This window comes from Coregonus lavaretus (assembly GCF_964263955.1).
Source record: "Coregonus lavaretus genome assembly, chromosome: 22".
Classification (NCBI taxonomy): domain Eukaryota; kingdom Metazoa; phylum Chordata; class Actinopteri; order Salmoniformes; family Salmonidae; genus Coregonus; species Coregonus lavaretus.
The window spans coordinates 42,648,290-42,671,816 of NC_140009.1; the positions used below are offsets into that span (position 1 = coordinate 42,648,290).

At 42.7% G+C, this 23,527-nt stretch overlaps 1 protein-coding gene across 2 annotated transcripts in view; it reads right to left on the reverse strand.

Moving 5' to 3' along the window:
* LOC311149766 (agrin-like) overlaps nucleotides 1–16,212 on the reverse strand; it is a 403,861-nt gene extending 387,649 nt beyond the window's left edge. For both annotated transcript variants that reach the window (XM_084186990.1, XM_084186988.1), the window contains exons 1-2: nucleotides 15,754–16,212; nucleotides 13,935–14,196 (exon numbers count right to left, since the gene is read on the reverse strand). In XM_084186990.1, the coding sequence (XP_084043116.1) occupies nucleotides 13,935–14,196; nucleotides 15,754–15,942 (451 nt within the window). In that variant the 5' untranslated portion in view covers nucleotides 15,943–16,212. The remainder of the gene's footprint in view (nucleotides 1–13,934; nucleotides 14,197–15,753) is intronic.
* Nucleotides 16,213–23,527: the final 7,315 nt, after the last annotated feature.

Consider the following 23,527-nt stretch of genomic DNA (forward strand, 5'->3'; position numbering starts at 1 on the left):
TTTTTCATAGTGTTATATTGTTTCCAGTACACGCCTTAAATTATCTCCACTGTATCGTCCATGTAATAAACCTGTCTGATTAGAATGAATAATGTCCAACAATACCTTTTTAATTCTATGCGCTATACATTTTGCTAGAATTTTTACATCACAACACTGAAGTGTAAGGGGCCTCCAATTTTTTAAATGGACTGGATCTTTATATTTCCCACTTGTATCCTGTTTCAGTAATAACGAAATCAGACCTTGTACATCTTGTTAGTCCAAAGGTGTTTGACCTGTGCTGGCCCAGGTGATATTTAAGAGTGGCTGGCCCACTGCTCCAGTTGTCTAGAAAAAAAAAACATTCCTTTGTCTGATATTCCTCATTACATTTTAGTAATTTAGCAGACGCTCTTATCCAGAGCGACTTACAGTTATAGTGAGTGCATACATTTTCATACTGGCCCCAAGTGGGAAACGAACCCACAACCCTGGCGTTGCAAGCGCCATGCTCTACCAACTGAGCTACAGGGGACTATCTTACAAAAGAAAGCTACATCTATCAATACGATTCAGCCCGCAATTCGGGATGTTCCTACATATGAGCATCCCATTGGTTCCTGCTAAACTTTTTGGTTTGCTTCCTGTCTTTAAGTTTGGTGTGGGTTTTTCTTTGTTTTCCTCTTCTTGGGCAAATTTAGCGGGCGCTCATGGTGCGCGTCTTTTAGGTCCCAGTTGTTGTTGCTAGTCAACTTTCTGTGGACACCCCCATGAGTGTCTTTCAGAACCCCTCCTAAAACCCCACCTGTTTCATTTAGGTTGTGGTCAGTGACTCAGATCCCCCTTCTGTTTGAGCTACATTTTTGGTTTCCTTGCTGGGGAACGTAACACTGATAACTAGCACACAGTGTTCATGTAGGAACCAAAGGGATGCTCATATGCAGGAACATTCCGAATTTCAGGCTGAATCGTATTGATAGATGTAGCTTTTTTTTGTGAGCCCTGTCTCTTTATTAACCAGTAATGATGTCATTACAGAGGCAAGAGGGGGTCGGCCCGGAGTCAGTTCGCTGAGGCAATAGATAGTCTTTGGGAGAGACGTGAGAGAGAAACCGATTTAAGTGAATTAAAAGTTTTTGTGGCATTCAGCTTTGAAATCAGCATATTTTGCTTTATGGTTTGGTATCACAGACAAAGTATCAGGGTAGTGAATTGCTGTAATAGCTGGAAGCTAGCAAGAAAAGTTAGCCTACAAAGCTGGATGCTACCGGTATCTTCTTCCATTATGTTGTGTTCTAGCCTGTATGGACATTGTTTTGCAAGCAGTAATTAACAGTTTCAAAATGTCTCCATGCAGTGTCGCATTATTCAAGTGTGTTAACATCTGTGCAGCATGAGTGGGGAGCTAACATGATGCAGCCCAGACTCCCAGTGCAGGCTAAGTGGAGCAGGCATGGTGCTTTCGCGCTATAAGTGGGACATTGGCTGCACTGATAGACAGTTGATCCGTGAGACACATTTGACAGAAGAACCGAAAGTAACAAAAAATATAATACCAAATTATTTTTCATGTTTTCGTATCGAAAAACTACCAAAGTTTCAGTATACCGTGCAACACCAGTCATCACTATGACAATGAACACACCCTGAAAAAACTGAATGGTCTTGTGTTACCATATTATTAAATAGGCTTACAGCGTGCAGTAGGATGCATTGAACAGTTGATTGACAAGTCTACTGTAGATTGATAAACTATAAACTCTCCTCATATGGATGCTTGCCAACGTGGGTTTGAGTCCGGACTCACAATAAACTTCTTTAAAATAACTAACACAGTTACTGCAATACTGCCATCTGTAGGATGATACCGAGAGTGCTCGACTTTGTCAAGGATGCTCTTATGGAAAAGTGTTTGTTCACATCCATCTACGTCAACATTTGTAATTGGCTGATGCAGAACTTGTTCCAGGAAATAGTCACTGTCATCTGGTGAGGTTAACATGTGCCAGGTTATCTGATGGGACCAGCTACAATTTATCATTCTATCATGTGCAAGTAAATTGATGACTTTAATTAGCTGATGTGCATTTTGAGAAGGAGAAACAGTTTACATTTTAACTGTTTGTAATGTTCTTAAGTATGGCCGCGTTGTCTAGAATTGTAGTGCAGTTTGTTTGACCTCTGGTATGACAGCTTGACAGGTCTTGTTCCTCAGACAGGAAAACATTGCTAATATTTGCAGGCAGCCAATGAAAGACCAATTACATTTTCACTTTCTTCCTTAAATCAAAGACATCAGAGCGGCACGCGTTCCGACTTATCCCTTGTCGAGAGGCTGCATTGCGGCGAACATTTATGCGCTTAACTATGGGGCCTTCTAGTTCAGTTTTTTCAATGCAGAGGCCTGAAATTCAACATAGTTTGCTCATAGAAAAATGAGATTGAAGAGCCAAACCCCCTCTACATCCCAAACTATCTCGATCCTCATATTTTCAGGGAAAGCTCTCCAATCTCTCTAATTTCAAGTGCTTTTCAAGCATAGGCTTCTATCCACTTAGTCCAAGGGGGAAAAAAGCCTGCAGTTTCACAGAGCATGCAGGGAGCAGGTAGAGAAGTTCAGCGTGCAGTAGAAACTGTAAAATTGTGTCATCCCCCCAAATGGCTGACACTGCCATATAGTAATGTCTATAGCCTCCCGAGTCGCGCAGTGGTCTAAGGCACTGCATCGCAGTGCTAGCTGTGCCACTAGAGATCCTGGTTCGAATCCAGGCTCTGTTGTTGCCGACCGCGACCGGGAGACCCATGGGGCGGCGCACAATTGGCCCAGCGTCGTCCAGTGTAGGGGAGGGAATGGCCGGCAGGGATGTAGCTCAGTTGGTAGAGCATGTCGTTTGCAACGCCAGGGTTGTGGGTTCGATTCCCACGGGGGGCCAGTATGAAAAATAATGTATGCACTCACTAACTGTAAGTCGCTCTGGATAAGAGCGTCTGCTAAATGACTAAAATGTAAATGTATGGCGAGGTTCTCCAGAGTGAGACAAGTTTGGAATGGTGAGAGTGAGGAGGAACACATCGATATGAAGGGTGGGTTTGGGTAAACCGCCGGCAGTAGGCTTGTCTCTGATGAGTTCTTCCTTCGGGCGAACATTTTCAGAGATTCTACTTTCCCAGGGAAATGCCGGGAGCCTGGTTGCAGGTGTGGAACTCAATCAGTCATTGTTTTTCTGGGCTTCCCACACTGCTGGAGTAAAACTAAAGCAACGAAAGGGGAACGACGGCTACAGTTCATCATGCACCACATTAAGATGAGGTATTCTGTCTTCTTCCGTCTGCTTTTCTAGCCCCTTTTGGAAACCAAGACTAAATGTGACGCACAAAAGCAGGCAGGCACACACACACACACATCTCATTCATGCACACATAGCAGCAGAGATCAAATAACGATTTTTGACAGAAACACACTACACAGGAGGACATGGGAGAGAGCCACTGGAGAGGAGAGTTACCCTCACACCCTCTTCTCTCTGTCAAGTGCTGTGAATCAATGAACAGTCTGCGTGACTGATGGAACTATGTTGACTGCAAACAGAAGCCTGTTGCTCCATCTTCGAGTGATCACTGCACTGAAGAGGGTGTGTTACAAGTGGCTATGTTCTCATTCATCTTCAATGGGCTGTGCTTTACTTCCCAAGAACTACAGCCTATGCTATGACATATTTTAGAGAACCAGTGTGTGTGTGTGTGTGTGTGTGTGTTTGTCACGGAGATGCCCTAAGCCAGATATCTCTGTTTGCCTCTGAAAGCCATCACTTCCTTGCCATTGTTGTCTAAAACAACCGGATCGGCCACTACTGCAGCCAGCCAAATCTCTTGGCTCAGGGGGGCCAGTGGGTGGGCACACACACACACTGGATACAGAGGGAGAGAGAATGCGAGAGAGAGAAAAAGATGGAGGGAGGCACATTCCTGAGGCCTCAGAAAGCTGCCGTACAGCCATAGATGGGTGTCATCTCAAGGCGTTGTCTTCACACTCCCCCTACTAAGATATGATATCTCTGCAGTGTACACATACTGTGCTAGACATACAAACGTGTGCTTGGCCAACACACACACACACACACTCCATCAAAGTCTTGCTCGATGGGGTGTGACAAATACACGTCATGAGTCATCTCGCTAACGGGAGGAATTTAAAGGGTAGGAAGCATGAGTTTTTACTCACCAATTAACACAGTGTGGTCAAACACTTAGTAACTTTGTTGTAGTCCCGATCTGGTTACCTATAAGTACAAACATAGTTATGTTTTTGGGTTATTACATATTTATTTCTGGATATCTTCTAAACTACCCACAGTGAACTATTTCTAAACGTCATATGGAGCATCTACTCTGTGCTACAGAGTTCATTTGCTAGTTCGATAGCAAGCTCAAGCTGGGTAACGTTAGCCCCACTTCATGCTCTTCACAGACTTTGTGTCCGTGTTTTCTCATGGGAATTCATTAGCACGGCAGGCTCTGGTGCCTTCTTGCCGTGGGCTCAAAACGAAAGAGAAAACCATACCGGTTTGCTCTAATTGTTTAGTACCTCGTCTGTTCTTTTTGTTTTGTCAACTTTTTGGCATGCTCTCTATAAAGTAGGCTACAGGAGTTTAGCAACTTTTTCCACCTTGGCTTAGTACTACCGTGCTAGTTGACTGAGATCTGGAATCGATCCATTTTGGATTTTTCTCGCTATATAGCTATTGGATTTCCCCGACTCTCCCTCGGCTCAGTGAAGCGTCTGCCTCCCCCTTGCTTTGGTAGCCAACTCAGCCTGCACTCTTAAAAAGTTACCATCGGATGGGCCCCAGCCATCAATCTGTAAGTCTCTGCTCTCTCTTTTGCTTATGTTTTAGTTGTGTTGTGTTAGTTGTGTTCTAGCTGGTGTCCAGTAGTTGGGCTCTAGCTTGCCGACAATAACCATGGTGGTTGGCTAGGCTAATAGCTAGTTGGCTACAAATGTATAAAACATGTAAAGCTGAAATGTCTTGAATCAATAAGTATTCATACCCTTTGTTATGGCAAGCCTAAAGGAGTATTTGCTCAACAAAAAGTTGCATGGACATAAAAAGTTACATGGACTCACTCTGTGTGCAATAATAGTGGTTAACATGATTTTTGAATGACTACCCCATCTCTGTACCACACACATACAATTATCTGTAAGGTCCCTCAGTCGAGCAGTGAATTCCAAACACAGATTCAACCACAAAGACCAGGGAGGTTTTCCAATGCCTCACAAAGAAGGGCACCTATTGGTAGATGGACAGGGGGAAAAGCAAACTAAATAATCCCTTTGAGCATGGTGAAGTTATCAATTATGCTTTGGATGGTGTATCAATACATCCAGTCACTACAAAGATAGAGGTGTCCTTCCTAACTCAGTTGCCGGAGAGGAAGGAAAACGGTTACATAGTTTAATGGTTGTGATAGTACAAAACTGAGGATGCATCAACAACATTGTAGTTACTCCACAATACTAACCTAAATGACAGAGTGGTCCTCTGTAGCTCAATTGGTAGAGCATGGCGCTTGTAATGCCAGGGTAGTGGGTTCGATCCCCGGGACCACCCATACGTAAAAATGTATGCACACATGACTTTAAGTCGCTTTGGATAAAAGCATCTGCTAAATGGCATCTTATATATTTTTATATTATAAAAGGAAGCCTGTACAGAATAAAACATATTCCAAAACATGCAACCTATTTGCATTAAGGCACTAAAGTAAAACTGCAAAAAATGTGGCAAAGAAATTAACCTTATGTCCTGAATTATGTTACATTATGTTTGGGGCAAATCCAACACGTCACTGAGTACCAATCTTCATATTTTCAAGCATGGTGATGGCTGCATCCTGTTATGGGTATGCTTGTCATCAGCATGGACTAGGTTGTTTATTTTTAGAGCTAAGCACAGGCAAAATCCTATAGGAAAACCTGGTTCAGTCTGCTTTCCAACATTTTACATTACATTTTTACATTTTAGTCATTTAGCAGACGCTCTTATCCAGAGCGACTTACAGTTAGTGAATACATTTTTATTTATTTTTTTACTGGCCCCCCATGGGAATCGAACCCACAACCCTGGCGTTGCAAACGCCATGCTCTATCAACTGAGCTCCATCCCTGCCGGCCATTCCCTCCCCTACCCTGGACGACGCTGGGCCAATTGTGCGCCGCCCATGAGTCTCCCGGTCGCGGCCGGCTGCGACAGAGCCTGGATTCGAACCAGGATCTCTAGTGGCACAGTTAGCACTGCGATGCAGTGCCTTAGACCACTGCGCCACTCAGGAGCCAACAGACACTGGGAGACATTCACCTTGACAAAAAAAAGAATTAAATCCATTTGAATCCCACTGTAAGGTAACAAAATGTGAACATTTACATTATAGGGAATAGGCTGGCTTGCCATGTCCTCCATATTACAGCACACCCTGGAAAAATATTTTCTGACATGGAATTTTGATCGGTTTTATGCAATAACTAGAAAAATATAAAAGTAAGGTGTAACTTTGCATTGTGACTTTTGTTGTGTATAGTAATGCAAATCCATATGTTACATGTGGTTAAGTTTATACTACCTACCTTTTATCAATTGTTAGCTACGAAGTTGAAAAAAGCCACACACACACACACACACACATCTCCTTGTGATAGAACATCAGGAATATGGAGATATAAAAGGCCAATCCTATTTGTTTTTGAGCACGGCTCGGGTCTGGAGGTTGCACCTGGTTATTAGGCTGGCAGCTTTACGGCCCTGATTCCAGCCTAATTGCAGGTGGACAAAGTGAGGCCTCAGATGGGCTCAGAGACAGAGGAGGAGTGAAATAGTGGGAAAAAGCAAGCGTTACCTTCTACACCCAGATCTCCAGGAACAGATGGGATGGAGATGAGAGTTGATGAAATAAATATGGGTGGGTGGGGGGTGATGGGTAGATGCTAGAGTTCGAAAGAAAGGCTGGTGAAAAGACAGATGTATGGGCTGCGCGGTGGATAGACATGGACAGGCAAGAGAGATACACAAAGAAAAACAGTATTATGTGACAGACATGCAGGCAATGAGTTCGACAGAAAGAGGGGTGGTGACAGGGGGACAGACGGAGAGAGACAGCTAGGGAAGAGCCTTCCTTCCCACGAAGCAGGAGCCCCAAAGTCCTGACATCAGAGAGAGGGTCCTGGGGGCTCATTTATAATCGTTGAGTAAATTTCACCCTAAATTTCAGCACAAGTAATTTCTGAACAGTTTGTGCACTAGGGGTGTAACAGTACATGTACCCGGCTCGGCAAGGGGACCTCGGTTCGGTCTGCACTGTGAACCCAAATGAATACACATATACACTACCGTTCAAAAGTTTGGGGTCACTTTGAAATGTCCTTGTTTTCGAAAGAAAAGCAATTTTATTGTCCGTTAAAATACAGTTTAAGTCGGAAGTGTACATAAACAAGTTTTAATGACTCCAACCTATGTGTTTCAACCACTCCACAAATGTCTTGTGAACAAACTATAGTTTTGGCAAGTCGGTTAGTACATCTACTTTGTGCATGAAACAAGTAATTTTTCCAACAATTGTTTACAGACAGATTATTTCACTTATAATTCACTGTATCACAATTCCAGTGGGTCAGAAGTTTACATACACTAAGTTGATGGTGCCTTTAAACAGCTTTAGAAGCTTCTGATAGGCTAATTGACATAATTTGAGTCAATTGGAGGTGTACCTGTGGATGTATTCCAAGGCCTACCTTCAAACTCAGTGCCTCTTTGCTTGACATCATGGGAAAATCAAAAGAAATCAGCCAAGCCCTCAGAAAAAAAAAAATGTGTAGACCTCCACAAGTCTGGTTCATCCTTGGGAGCAATTTCCAAACACCTGAAGGTACCACATTCATCTGTACAAACAATAGTACGCAAGTATAAACACCATGGGACCACGTAGCCGTCATACCGCTCAGGAAGGAGACGCGTTCTGTCTCCTAGAGATTAACGTACTTTGGTGCGAAAAGTGCAAATCAATCCCAGAACAACAGCAAAGGACCTTGTGAAGATGCAGGAGGAAACGTCCTCTGGTCTGATGAAACAAAAATAGAACTGTTTGGCCATAAAGACCATCATTATGTTTGGAGGAAAAAGGAGGTTGCTTTCAAGCCGAAGAACACCATCCCAACCGTGAAGCACAGGGGTGGCAGCAGCATGCTGTGGGGGTGCTTTGCTGCAGGAGGGACTGGTGTACTTCACAAAATAGATGGCATCATGAGGAAGGAAAATTAGGTGGATATATTGAAGCAACATCTCAAGACATCAGTCAGGAAGTTAAAGCTTGGTCACAAATGGGTCTTCCAAATGGACAAGCATACTTCCAAAGTTGTGGCAAAATGGCTTAAGGACAACAAAGTCAAGGTATTGCAGTGGCCATCACAAAGCCCTGACCTCAATCCTATAGAACATTTGTGGGCAGAACTGAAAAAGCATGTGCGAGCAAGGTGGCCTACAAACCTGACTCAGTTACACCAGCTCTGTCAGAAGGAATGGGCCAAAATTCACCCAATGTATTGTGGGAAGCTTGTGGAAGGCTACCTGAAACGTTTGACCCAAGTTAAACAAATTAAAGGCAATGCTACCAAATACTAATTGAGTGTATGTAAACTTCTGACCCACTGGGAATGTGATGAAAGAAATAAAAGCTTAAATAAATCATTCTCTCTACTATTATTCGGACTTTTCATATTCTTAAAATAAAGTGGTGATCCTAACTGAACTAAGACAGTGACTTTTTACTAGGATTAAATGTCAGGAATTGTGAAAACTGAGTTTAAATGTATTTGGCTAAGGTGTATGTAAACTTCCGACTTCAACTGTAACATCAAATTGATCAGAAATACAGTGTAGATATTGTTAATGTTGTAAATGGCTATTGTAGCTGGAAACAGCTGATTTTTTATGGAATATCTACATAGGTGTACTGAAGCCCATTATCAGCAACCATCAGTCCTGTGTTCCAATGGGATGTTGTGTTTGCTAATCCAAGTTCATCATTTTAAAAGGCTATTTGATCATTAGAAAACCCTTCTGCAATTATGTTAGCACAGCTGAAAACTGTTGTGCAGATTAAAGGAGGAATACAAGTGGCCTTCTAGAGACTAGTTGACTATCTGGAGCATCAGAAATTGTGGGTTCGATTACAGGCTCAAAATGGACAGAAACAAAGAACTTTCTTCTGAAACTTGTCAGTCTATTCTTGTTCTGAGAAATGAAGGCTATTCCATGCAAGAAATTGCCAAGAAACTGAAGATCTCGTACAACGCTGTGTACTACTCCCTTCACAGAACAGCGCAAACAGGCTCTAACCAGAATAGAAAGAGGAGTGGGAGGCCCCGGTGCACAACTGAGCAAGAGGACAAATACATTAGAGTGTCTAGTTTGATGTCTGTCCGATTATATCGTAATATCGCCCAACCCTAAACGGCATGTTACTGTAAATGCGTTCTGTATCTGTAAAGGGTTGCGGTAGATATAACTAGCGGTCATACACACGTAATAGGACCATTATTCTGCATTGTAAATTGAAGTGGAATTTTCAGATCTTTTGTTGTGTTAACAGAAAAACGATTTTTTTTTTTTTAATGGCTCTTTAAACGTTAAGCAAAATTGCCCATTTGTCACATCCCTTGTAATGATCATGCAGTTTAATCAGCTTATTGATATGATACACCTGTCAGGTGGATGGATTATCTCGGCAAAGGAGAAATGCTCACTAACAGGGATGTAAACAAATTCGGGTACAAATTGTGTAAAATAAGCTTTTGGGATATTAGATTTAAGGTCATGAAACATGGGACCAACACTTTACATATTGCATTTATATTTTTGTTTGTTTATATAGTTGTTCAGTGTTGCTCTCCCTGTACAGCCCAGGGCAGCATTCAAGAACCAGACCACACCATGAACGGTTGAATGAAAGGCATCTAGTCCTATTGAATGTTTAAAAATTGTTCCGTAAGGGTAAAGAATGCTAATGCATACATTACATTTTTTGTCATATTTTTACAACTATTATAAAATGCTTGAGATGACAACTGACAATTAGAAATGGAGTGAGGTTCATCCTTCCTCTTAGACAATCATCAAAAATGCCAGATGAGCGCCTTGGCTTCAACTCAAAGTTTGGTCTACGATCTCCTCACTTACCTACACAAAATACAATTTTAGCTTTTTGGAGATTTTACATTCAGGTTATATGGCATTATGTCTAACTGTATATGGTAGTATGTATGTATGAAAGGAGTGGCAGACCTATGGTGTCTGTCTGTACATGTATCTCTCAATGAGCCATCAATTCCATCAGTGATTCTTATCAGCAACCAAACAGTGTCACGGGTAGGAGGGTGAGTCAAGGAGGCAAGGTCCCCTCCTCTCTCCTTCCTTTTCCATTTGGAGCCCTTCGTCGCTATTCCGGTCAGGCACCGCACACCCATCATTTTTTTTATTAAAATCTAAAAAGTGTAATAACTCTGGAGACTCGGGAGAAGCTGGCAAACAGGTACATCGCTCTGCCTTTGTTGCTCGCCCCTCCAATCCTCATTATCTTCTCACTGCCCTCCACTCACTTCACTGCAAAAACTTACATTGTGCACACACATACACATGCATACGGCACACACCCAGGGACACAAACCCACAGACACCCTAATACGTTAAAGTATACTGAGAAAAGTACACTCAGAGTCACCCTGCTTGGATCCATAACTTACCCTGACTCTCTGAACTCAAAAAGGGGAGTTTGTACATCAGTAGTTTGGGATAAAGAAACCCAAGACCTCAGTGCCCTCTCAGTCTTCTGGGTGGGACTGTCTGGGTGTGGGATTATTCTCGCACTTCTTTGGGTTAGTCAAATACCCCCCTACACCTCCTCTTTGGGACATAAATAAAACCTACATAGCTATATGTGGTAAAGACAAATATCATGACATTGAACAGGGATCAAATTCCTTTGCGCAATTGCATAATTCTAATCTGTGTACATAGAATAAGGAAGGAAACCCCAAATGATGGTAGGTGGTCTACTCTGGCATTGTGAGCTATTGACACCGAATTACAAATGGGGCAAGCATCCCAACATGCTCTTGACATCATGCAAGTTTATCCTCCAGTGACTTCTGGGATGAAGACAGAGGGGAAGAAAAAGCCCTTTGTTGCGCTCCCCTGACAGAGCCTTGAGGGGATGACTTTATTGCCTTCAAGTGGAGTTGAAACAAAAACAGCTGAAAAACAAACCAGGACAGATAGCATCTCCCTGTAAGTTCAACACCTATCCATCAAGTGGGATTCCTCTCCATCTATGATCCTCTCCCCTAGCCCTTTCCCTTTTCCCTCCATCATTAACATAGCAAAGGAAAAAAGAAACGACAACAAAACAGTGAATTTATATTTTCTCAGTTCACAGAAAATGAAGCCCCAGGCATACGGTTAAGTCTCGTATCCCACCATACACTTTCACAGACAGACGTATGATTGTGTTTCCAAAGCCTTGCAAATGGCTCTTCTTGATTTTGACACATTATCTGACAACTCGGTGCGTGAGGCACAATTGAATATGCTAAGACTTCAATGAATAGTAGTTGCTCCAGGAGCAAACAAAGGGAGAGGAAGATGCAGTGCTGGGGTCTTCGCTTATCGTGCAATTTAACAATGTGAGAGGACGTATGTCTCAGTCAGAAGATGTGCATTCGGCCTTTTTCTTCTCTTAATTCAGTCTCTAAATTGCCTTTGCGGGCACAGTAAACAGAGATAACACGTTGGGAGCGGGTCAAATATGGAGTTGTGTTTTTAATAGTGCCGGGTGTTTACGGAGGTCTTGTAAACACTCCTTTGGGGGGGGAAAGGCTGCTGTTAGCGAGAGGAACGCATTGCTTGAGTGATCCCGTGCAAGGTTTTGGCCCGTACTGCCGCACTAAAGCAATGTGGAGCGAGTGAGAAACATAATGCCTCCAGGCATCTGTCTACACCTTGGAGCTTTGCTAGCACTTCCCGACCATGAGATGCTAAGCAAAACATACATCCTCAGCATTCCAAGTCAACACCAGAACAAATAATTCTCACACTCTTCCCCACTCTTTCCACTTCATTCGCACTCATCCTCTGTCCCCTTTCATGTTACACAAAGACTATCTTTTTTCTCCCCACCTAGCTCCGCCAGGCATTCCTGGGTCTCTCCTAGCTGTGGAAATGTCAAGAATGGGAAGAAAGAGGAGGATACACTGAGCGCAGCGGCAGGTAGAGTCTTGTCCGACTGTACTAACATCCCCAGTCTACTCGATGGATGGTTGGCTGCACACAGAGGATGGGATCCAAATTGACTATCTTAATTAAAAACGTTGCTATGGAGTGAAGCCTCAGAGCTAATTCTTCAGAGGAATGCCAACAAATCACCTGGCTAAAATGGGTCCCGGATTTGTATCTAACCACGAGAGGCCTGGATAATTACTATGCCCCAAAAGCAAGTCAGTGCACTGCAATAATTGCACAGCAATGCAATATTACAATTACATTGCAAGTTAACTTGAATAAAGCTTGAAAAGTTTCATAAGGTTTAATTGAAACGAAATAGGACACGAAGGCATACGTTCTCTCTTCACCAGTCCACACATTTTTTTTTTTGCAGTAGCATGCATAACACTAGGCCCTCTAGCCGGTTAGGTGAAATATGGGGCTCCTCTGGCCATGCTAAGAACCTCTTCAAACACAAGGCACCCACAACAAAAAAAGGACACATTCTAGACATTAGTTGCTAGAGCCAAGAAACTCCCCTCTTCGCAAAAAAAAATAAAAAATGGGAGAAAAAAAAGTTTAGCAGTACACTGCTGCTTGCCTGGACAGACAAGCAAATTCATTTTTATGTGTGTGCCAAACTCAACCAAACACTGTAAGCAAGCTGTGACCATTGGAATCACCTGCCACCACGAATGAGTCGGGCACTGACTGTTTTCCCTGATATTTGAGGCCTTCTTATGAAGGCCGTGGAGTCTTACTTTTGACCAGCATTTTCAAGCACCAGCAGAAGCTGAACAGCAACAAGCCATGCTTGCTGGCACAGAGGGGCATGGTCACAGACTCATTAGTCACGGGTATTGGTCTTCTTATAGTGGCTGACAAATGGGTTCTCTACAAAAAAGTACCAAAAAGAGCCAACGTTTTCAATTAACTCTTATTGCAGTGGGGAGGTTTTCAGTATCTACTGCTAAAAGAGTGTGAGAAACACCGTCCCCAGTAAATAACTCAAAGCTTCGGGTTATATGTAAAAAGACTTAAGGAGCTCCCCTCTGACTACATAAAACGTCCCACAGACTAGGGTCACAGGTTAGGGGTCAAGCCTCAGGGAGGTAATTTACTGTCTCTGAAGGTGTTCATCAAAGGGGACACACCTACCTCCTTGAGGGCTGACTGACCAGAGAAGGGCCGCAGCACCTTCACCATGACAACCAACCTGCTTAGATGAGTCAGGTGTCCCCACTTGTCTGAGTACTGGGAAACAGAGTGGTGGGTGTAACCCTACAGCTATGACATTTCAGACACCACTTACTTGTGATGCAGGAGAGCAGGGATTGTGATGCCTAGCTTTACAATGTGATTGCCCCATACAACTGTCAGAATAACCTTAAAATAATTATATAAACTAAACATCATGATTTTAAAAATGTGACTGTCTGGCAGCTGGCCACTCCTGAAACATACTTGTATTTCAATTTCCATGAAATTGACTCTTCTCAGACTAATGTGTGGAGGTCACATTCAGTTCACCTGGCTGGCACTTGCAGCCATATTAGATGGGACACTTAAACAGAGATGGGATGTCTATTCCATTCAGTCCTGTTGAGACAGAGTGAGAGAAGAGACAACAAAATGGCAGCTTACCGTCCACACAGTGCTCCACCTCCTCCAGGTTGCGCAGGGTAATCCTCATCAGGCTGGAATTGAGCATCAGCTCATTCTTGTGTGTCGGCCACATGAACTCCGGGGCCAGGTTGACAAAGAAAATGCGCGTGTCGCCAGTGGCAACCTGGTTGTCGCAGACCTCAGGGTCACCGAAGCCTCCAATCATCACCTTGTTGCCGCCGTCCAGAAGAACCTCGCCATTGACCACCGTCTTTCCTTTCAGGTACCGCCATACCCTCACCTTTACCAAGGCCATGGAAAAAGACAGTGGGGTTTTAGCTCTTTATTGAGGCTCCTCCTTTATTGAAGTTGTAACTTTAAAGGTAGACTGAACAAGATGACATCATAAACAGGATATGATGTCTGCAAGTGGAAAGTTGCCATATTGTTTGTCATTTTGCAGTTTACCTTTAAGCAAACATTTAATAGAAAAAGTATTTTGTAATCATAAGGTATTCCAGGTACTTATTCTCCAAAGCACTTATTGTAATACACATTTAAAAGGGCCAAATTGTATACATCAGAGAGTAACAGGGTTGAATAATTACTTACTTTCCTGAACTATATCTCCTAAACCATAACCTTATTTGCAACAGAAGATATTGCATATTCATTGGTAGGTTTTCATTTCACTATATGGGCTGGTCTCATTTGGTGGTCGGTGGTTCAGATCCAAAAATGGGACAACTCCCAAATCATGAGACAAGGAACCATAGACCAACCAGCAGGTTGCTGAGCTCAGAGAGCGCTGACTGCCACTACGTTTTTTATAATGAATGACCAAAGGAATTTCTCAATGACTGATAACGCGGAGGGGTTTGTGGAGTAGTTTTGTTAATTGCAGGATTGGCTTCTGTGAGGACTACGGTCATGGATTTCACGAGTGTATGTATATCACTAAACATTAGCCTACATTGGAATAACTTGTTGTTTCCAGCCCTTTTAATCTTAATGCAGCACAACAAGATTTTCCCGCACCCATTTGAATTGAATATCTATTTATCTATCTGTTAACAGTATACATTACTACATGATTTTGCAACCAAGGGTTGCTGGCATCAGAATCTCAGGTGCAACCTACTGCCATTGTGCCCTAGAGCAAGGCCCTTTAACCCCTAACCTGCTGCAGGGGCACCTCTTTGCGGCTGACCCTGTGCTGCTTCCAGCCTCTCGTCTGTGGTGTCCGCGGAGTTAGGGATAACAAGACTGCAAAATATGAATTTCCATTTGACAATAAGGTTGTATTCTTCTCTTTATCTTACCGGTATATTGGTTTGTCATGTTCGCAAATACTACCTCATACTTATAAATAAAGAAAACAAGTCTTCTGAAGAACAGCAAATGTAAAGTCTTATAGCTAAATCAAGTATTTAAAATCACTAGAGCTCAATTGACCTTCCCTTATGGAACACATTCAGATTTTTATTCGATTAATAAAATTATTTATTAGCCTAAAATATGTAATAAAAACATGTTTGTTAAAAGGGGTGATATTGTTACTTATTTGTTCAACTATTGCCTTTATTTTATGCTTTGAAGCAAAATTGCCTTTATTTTATGCTTTGAAACAAAATATTCAAAATGACATTGGAAGAAAAGTGGGCTGGCATAGGCTATGATTTGACAGGTGCCCCTTTGGAGTTCCATGAAGGCCTATCCTACCTTCTTAAACAGAAACATGTGATACGTTGTAACGTTTTCAACAAGACTATGTTACTTTGTAGCCTACGGTTAAAGATTCAGCAGCAACCTTATTCAACAGAAATATATCAACTCACGCTAGGACAGTCAGACTTACCTTGCAAGAGTATGTATTGTGCACTGGATCCATGTTCATGATTTCTTCAACAGTTCCAGTCAAAACTATGTTCGCCTCCTCTTCCCTTTTCTCCAAATCTTTCTCCGGGCAACTTCCATGACCCCGTTGACAGAAAACCGCGACTATCATCAATGCCCACGCGTACAAGTGAGTTTGTTGTGAACCCATGGTCACGAAAACGGATAACAGAAAGTTACGGACGAAATTAAATCCCTGCGACGCAAAGTAGCCTATAAATTGATGTTGCAACAATAGCCTACTCGCTATTTCGGTTAGAATAAGTATTTTAACTTCCCTACTGACCACGAAGCTCTCAATTTCAGCCAAAGCTCATGCATCTGCTACGTGCGGGAGCCAAGTTGCCTGACTGAGAGCCGGCTGGGAGAGAAGATAAGGGTTTTATACTCTCTCAAGGAATGCGCTACACTTCACCCTCTCGATTCTTTCAGAATGACACTTCTGATTTGCATTCAGTCTGAATTGCTGATACGACTGGTGAAGGGGACCTTTGGTTTCAGGAAAGCTGCCGAAAGTGGTGTAAAACGCCACCCTTCGGAGAAATGGTGCGTCCAATGAGAACAAGCGTAAAACCCAAAGGGAATTGCACTGAGGCAAGTGGAAGGCCAAGTGGGCCTGCACCAAACAAAGAAAGTAGCCCATGCCTATATTGTTTAGTTATAGCCTAATCTAAACTATAAAATAAACAAATAGCAAAACAAAAACATAACAAACAAAGCATTTAGCAACAGAAACAGTCCAGAACTGGCAATAAAGTAGGCCTTGCCTAAACGATCAAATTATGGATCTTATTTAAGATTTCCCATTATCAACATCTGTAAATGCTACCATTATGTGCGTTTTGTTAGGAATGGGTCACTGCGTACATGTCCACGCTTCAAAAGCTGTAATTTGAAGTAGCCTACCCATCAATCTATTACAGGAAAATGTCAGGCTTGCGATGCGCTCTTGAACATAGAATATTTGTTCATTACATTTACGTCATTTAGCAGACTCTCTTATTCAGAGCAACTTACAGGAGCAATTAGGGTTAAGTGCCTTGCTCAAGGGCACATTGACAGATTTTTCACCTAGTCGACTCGGGGATTAGAACCAGCGACCTTTCGGTTACTGGCACAACGCTCTTAACCACTAAACTACCTGCCGCCCCCGTTCATGGTTTACTTCATATTTCTGGTGCCCTTCCCCGTTTTGTTATATAGTGTAAAATCTTCAAAGTAAGCCTAGCCTATTCACAATTAAAATGTCAACATCAGGAATGATAGGCATATAGTTTGATGTTTGGCTCTACCTTTCTTTGCCATAACAAAACAACATTTTATAGACTAGGCCTACTAATTTAGCACCTAAATAAACCCTTGGGCCTACCCATTGCTGTCTTTTTCTGAATGCCTATTATCCATCCCAATCCAAGGACGCATTCTGAAACGTGAGTGTAAGCAGTATTTACAGTTTTATTTTAGGAAATATCTGCACCCAATTTATATTGCTGTAACTCAATGGATAAAACCAAGGATTCCCCTAAACTAAAAGCTAACTTTTAGTTCGTTCCCATGTTGACAAAGTGACTCCTTTTGCAGCTGGATAGGGCTACTTTTCCTTTGCACGGCACAATAGCTGCATGTCTTAATCGCTGCCCTGGAAGCAGTTGTTGGGGGTTAACTGCCTTGCTCAAGGGCAGAACGGCAGATTTTCCACCTTGGCAGCTCAGGGATTCGAAACATCGACCTTTCTGTTACTGGCCCAATGCTTTTAACTGCTAGGCTACCCGCCGCAGGTCCAAAAACAATGGGATTTTCTTAAACTTTATGGATTAGGTACACAAAGTGTATGTATTTTTCGAAATATGCAGTAGAAAAACAGGTCTCTATGTTATTGAATTTCCCGCCGTTGGACTTCAGCGCTCACTTTTTCAAAAGGTATCTATCCGGATTTCGGCTATCTGATAGGATTAAATGCATAGAAATATAATAATTAGACTGATGCATCATTGACTTGAATGGGGACCCTCGTTATATAAATGTTATTTCGATCCATTTAATCCCATCTGATAGGCAAACCAGATAGATACATTTTGAAAAACTGAGCACAGGTAATTATCTTATCACCTGCTGCAGTCAAGCATGTTACCTGAATTGCACACCTATGATCAAAAGGAACAACTGTATGCCAACAGGGGGCAGCCTGCAGATAGATTGATGAAAAGATAACTACAATTGTAATATGGAACTGAATTAATGTTGTCATCTCTATAGTGGGTCAAGGGTCACGTTTTTATTTTATTTTCAAGTTTTTACAAAATAGAAGGTAGACAGCAGAGGACAATGTTCCTGAATAACCTCTGAAGAAGGCTCTGATATTTTCCTGGTCAGGTCACATGGTCAGGAAAACCTTTCAACCATATATGTTTTCTAACACTTACAGCACAATGGGGAAAAATAATGTCGAAATGTTATGGGCACAGTTAGAAAGTTGGCTGTCAGAAGTATTACAATGTAAATGTACTTTTAATCCCTCTGTCTGTATATTTCAAGATATGGCATATGAGGGTGCAGTGAGATACACGATGGGTTGGACAATACTTTTCTCGTCAATCATCTTGAAAAAACGCATACTTAAAAACTGGAAATCGACCACTATTTTCAGGTCTCTCCAGAGATGTTCGATCGGGTTCAAGTCCGGTCTCTGGCTGGGCCACTCAAGGACATTCAGAGACTTGTCCCGAAGCCACTCCTGCGTTGTCTTGGCTGTATGCTTAGGGTCGTTGTCCTGTGGAAGGTGAACCTTCGCCCCCAGTCTGAGGATCTCTGTACTTTTCTCTGTTCATTTTTCCCTCGATCCTGACTAGTCTCCCAGTCCCTGCTGCTGAAAAACATCCCCACAGCATGATGCTGCCACCACCATGCTTCACCGTAGGGATGGTGCCAGGTTTCCTCCAGACGTGACGCTTGGCATTCAGGCCAAAGAGTTCAATATTGGTTTCATCAGACCAGAGAATCTTGTTTCTCATGGTCTGAGAGTCGTTTAGGTGCCTTTTGGCAAACTCCAAGTGGGCTGTCATGTGCCTGATTGGTGGAGTGCTGCAGAGATGGTTGTCCTTCTGGAAAGTTCTCCCATCTCCAAAGAGGAACTCTGGAGCTCTGTCAGAGTGACCATTGGGTTCTTGGTCACCTCCCTGACCAAGGCCCTTCTACCCCGATTGCTCAGTTTGGCCGGGCAGCCTGCTCTAGGAAGAGTCTTGGTGGTTCCAAACTTCTTCCATTTAATAATGATGGAGGCCACTATGCTCTTGGGGACCTTCAATGCTGCAGAAATGTTTTGGTACCCTTCCCCAGATCTGTGCCTCGACACAATCCAGTCTCGGAGCTCTACGGACAATTCATTCAACCTCATGGCTTGGTTCTTGCTCTGACATGCACTGTGGGACCTTATATAGACAGGTGTGTGCCTTTCCAAATCATGTCCAATCAATTGAATTTACCAAAGGTGGACTCCAGTCAAGTTGTAGAAACATCTCAAGGATGTTCAATGGAAACAGGATGCACTTGAGCAAAATTTCGAGTCTCATAGCAAAGGGTCTGAATACTTATGTAAAGAAGGTATTTTTGTTTTTTATTTTTAATACATTTGCAAAATTTTCTAAAAACCTGTTTTCACTTTGTGGGTATTTTGTGTAGATTGATGAGGAGGGGAAATAATGTAATCAATTTTAGAATAAGGCTGTAAGGTAACAAAATGTGGAAAAAGTCAAAATACTGAATACTTCTGAATACTTTCCGAATGCACTGTATGTCCTTACATTCGGTTCCGTTGTTCTCTAAAATGTATTCTGTCCACAGTATTATATTTTACACACACACACACACACACAGAGACAACCGGGCTAATATGACCCAACCTCTGTTTGTTTTCTGAGTGTCTTTCTCTGATATGATGGAAACACTCACACACAGATATGCAAACACTCACACAGCCAACCACATCCCCCCCATTCCTATGCAGACATACATCACCAATATCACCTGACACACATACACACACTGCGGTAGACAGTCCAGCATTATCAAAAGTTAGTTTTTTTCCAGAGGACAGCGTTCGTTTCCTTTATCAGGTATCAGCTTGGGAACATAATAACAACCTCGCCTGCTTGGCATCTTGACACTTGGAATCCAGTGTCCCAGCCTGCCCAGCAAACCCTAGCCACTGGCTCTCTGTGCAACTTTACTCACTGTAGAAACAAAATGGAGGCCACCAGAATGTCATTATCAAGTAATCCCACTCCGACAGTTAAATCTCAATTGAGCATGACTCTCAGGGGCACTTGTTATTTATTTCAGAAATAGAGTAGAAATATTTAGTGTGTCGGTGTGTATGTCGTTATGTGTGTGTGTGTGTGCATTAGTGCGAGTGCATGGATGTGTGTGCACGCTGTGTGCAAATACATCTGTGCGTGTCTGTGTGTGTGTATATGTGTGCACACCTCTGTGTTAACGACAAGGCAAGGCAGCTCATTTGAAATGCAACATGAGCGTGAGGAGGTGGAGGTGGACTGAACTCTTCACTTCATCCTCTCACACTGAACCCATCCTTCACTTATTCGAGATAAGAGCAAGTCCAGGGAGCCTGGTTTAAATCACTCTGAATGAAAGGAGCAGGAAACCCAATTGGCCAAGCCAACAGAAACAAATGTGAACAGGAATAGACCCTCTAAATCTTGTATCCCACCCTAGGTCAAGCAACAAATTGATTATAGAACATTGGGGAACGTTTCTGTTGTGGTTCCTGTGTGAGAATACATGCTGATCATTACTACAACATTTACTCAACCACGATGTTCCAGAAACACGTCTTATGTCATATGTCATTGTGTTCAGCAGATGTTAGAGGAACATTATCCCTAACCTCATGTTGAACACATCAGAAAGTTTCTCTCACACCTGGTTTTATCCTGGGCATTTAGCTGGAATGCTTCAATGTCTTTTTTTCCAAAGCCTCTCCTGTTCTGTCTCTCCCGCCATGGAGGGAGATGGATGGACGGACGGGGACGGGGGGTTCTGGATGGGAGGAAGCCTTATGGTCGGATGCCGAGCAGTTGCCATACCAGGCGGTGATGCAACTGGTCAGGATGCTCTCGATGGTGCAGCTGTTTGGACCATGATAGTTTGTTGGTAATGTGGACACCAAGGAACTTGAAACTCTCGACCCGCTCCACTGCAACCCGTCAATGTTAATGGCGGCCTGTTCGGCCCGCCTTTTCCTGTAGTCCACGATCAGCTCCTTTGTCTTGCTCACATTGAGGGAGAGGTTGTTGTCCTGGCACCACACTGCCAGGTCTCTGACCTCCTCTCAATAGGCTATCTCATCATTGTCGGTGATCAGGCCTACCACTGTTGTGTCATCTGCAAACTTGATGATTGAGTTGGAGGAGTGCTTGGCCACGCAGTCATGGGTGAACAGGGAGTACAGGAGGGGGCTGAGCACACACCCTTGTGGGGCCCCAGTGTTGAGGATCAGCGAAGTGGAGATGTTGTTTCCTACCTTCACCACCTGGGGCGGCCCGTCAGGAAGTCCAGGACTCAGTTGCACAGGGCGGGGTTCAGACCCAGGGTCTGAAGCTTAATGATGAGCTTGGAGGGTACTATGGTGTTGAATGCTGAGCTATAGGCAATAAACAGCATTCTTACATAGGTATTCCTCTTGTCCAGATGGGATAGGGCAGTGTGCAGTGTGATGGCGATTGCATCGTCTGTGGATCTATTGGGGCGGTAAGCAAATTAGGGTGACAGGTAAGGTAGAGGTGATATGATCCTTGACTAGTCTCTCAAAGCACTTCATGATGACAGAAGTGAGTGCTACGGGGCTATAGTCATTTAGTTCAGTTACCTTTGCTTTCTTGGGTACAGGAACAATGGTGGCCATCTTGAAGCATGTGGGAACAGCAGACTAGGAAATGGAGAGATTGAATCTGTCCGTAAACACACCAGCCAGCTGGTCTGCGCATGCTCTGAGGACACGGCTAGGGATGCCGTCTGGGCCGGCAGCCTTGCGGGGGTTAACATGCTTAAATGTCTTACTCACGTCGGCCACGGAGAAGGAGAGGCCACAGTCCTTTGTAGTGGGCCTCGTCGTTGGCACTGTGTTATCCTCAAAGCGGGCGGGTTTATTCCTCCATATGAAGTTAAACAATTTAGTATAAACAATTTTAGTTACTGACAGAGGAACATCCAAGGCAAGGGAGGTATAAACTAATCTGGACAGACCTTCAGATTTTAACAAAAGTACACGTCCAGATAAAGAAAGATCTCTTAATAACCTGGAGTAAAATCTTTTTCCATGTCACGTTTGTTTAAAGAAAGGTCGGACCAAGGCGCAGCGTAATATGCATACATGTTTATTTAATGATAAACACTCGACAAAACAACAAAGGAAACGAAACGTGAAGTCCAAAGGTACGGTACAACAAACCTTACACGGAACAAGAACCCACAACTAGACAGTACCAAAAGGCTGCCTAAGTATGATTCCCAATCAGAGACAACGAGCGACAGCTGCCTCTGATTGGGAACCACACCGGCCAACATAGAAATACAAATCTAGAAAATTCACACCCTGACCAAACTAGCTAGAGTTCTGTAGGCCAGGGCGTGACATTCCAATTTTCTCTACGATAGTAGATACATTTAAGTTGGCCCTTTCTTTCTGATCTTTGCTAACTTTAATACCAAGATATGGGATCACATCTTTTACAGGGATATTACATACAGAGTTTAAGTCACATCTTTTCAATGCAAATAATTAACATTTCCTAACATCCAGAGATATTACAAGATACATGTGAGAAGGCTCAATAGCTTTCCTGACTTCATTATGATCTTTTAAAAAATGGTGGTGTCGTCAGCCAATTGTGAACATTTTATCTCTTAATCTTAAATCTGAATAACTTGTGTGACCAATAAAAATAAGAAAGGAGAATTTGGGAATCCTTGTTTAATTCCGCATCTAATATCGAATCTCTGTGAAGTTCCTTGGGATACTTTAACAGAGCTGTTACTATTATTGTAAAGTGTCTTAATTACACAAATATTGACCAAAACCAAAAAATGGAAGTCTCAAAAAGAAAATAATGTTAAACTGTATCAAAAGCCTTGTAAAAGTCTACAAATAAAATAAAACTATCTTCCATAATGTGCTCATTATAGTTTATCAAGTCCAATACTAGTCGAATATTGTTACATATACAGTGGGGAGAACAAGTATTTGATACACTGCCGATTTTGCAGGTTTTCCTACTTACAAAGCATGTAGAGGTCTGTAATTCTTATCATAGGTACACTTCAACTGTGAGAGAAGGAATCAAAAAAAAAAATCCAGAAAATCACATTGTATGATTTTTAAGTAATTAATTTGCATTTTATTGCATGACATAAATATTTGATACATCAGAAAAACAGAACTTAATATTTGGTACAGAAACCTTTGTTTGCAATTACAGAGATCATACGTTTCCTGTAGGATTTGACCAGGTTTGCACACACTGCAGCAGGGATTTTGGCCCACTCCTCCATACAGACCTTCTCCAGATCCTTCAGGTTTCGGGGCTGTCGCTGGGCAATACGGACTTTCAGCTCCCTCCAAAGATTTTCTATTGAGTTCAGGTCTGGAGACTGGCTAGGCCACTCCAGGACCTTGAGATGCTTCTTACGGAGCCACTCCTTAGTTGCCCTGGCTGTGTGTT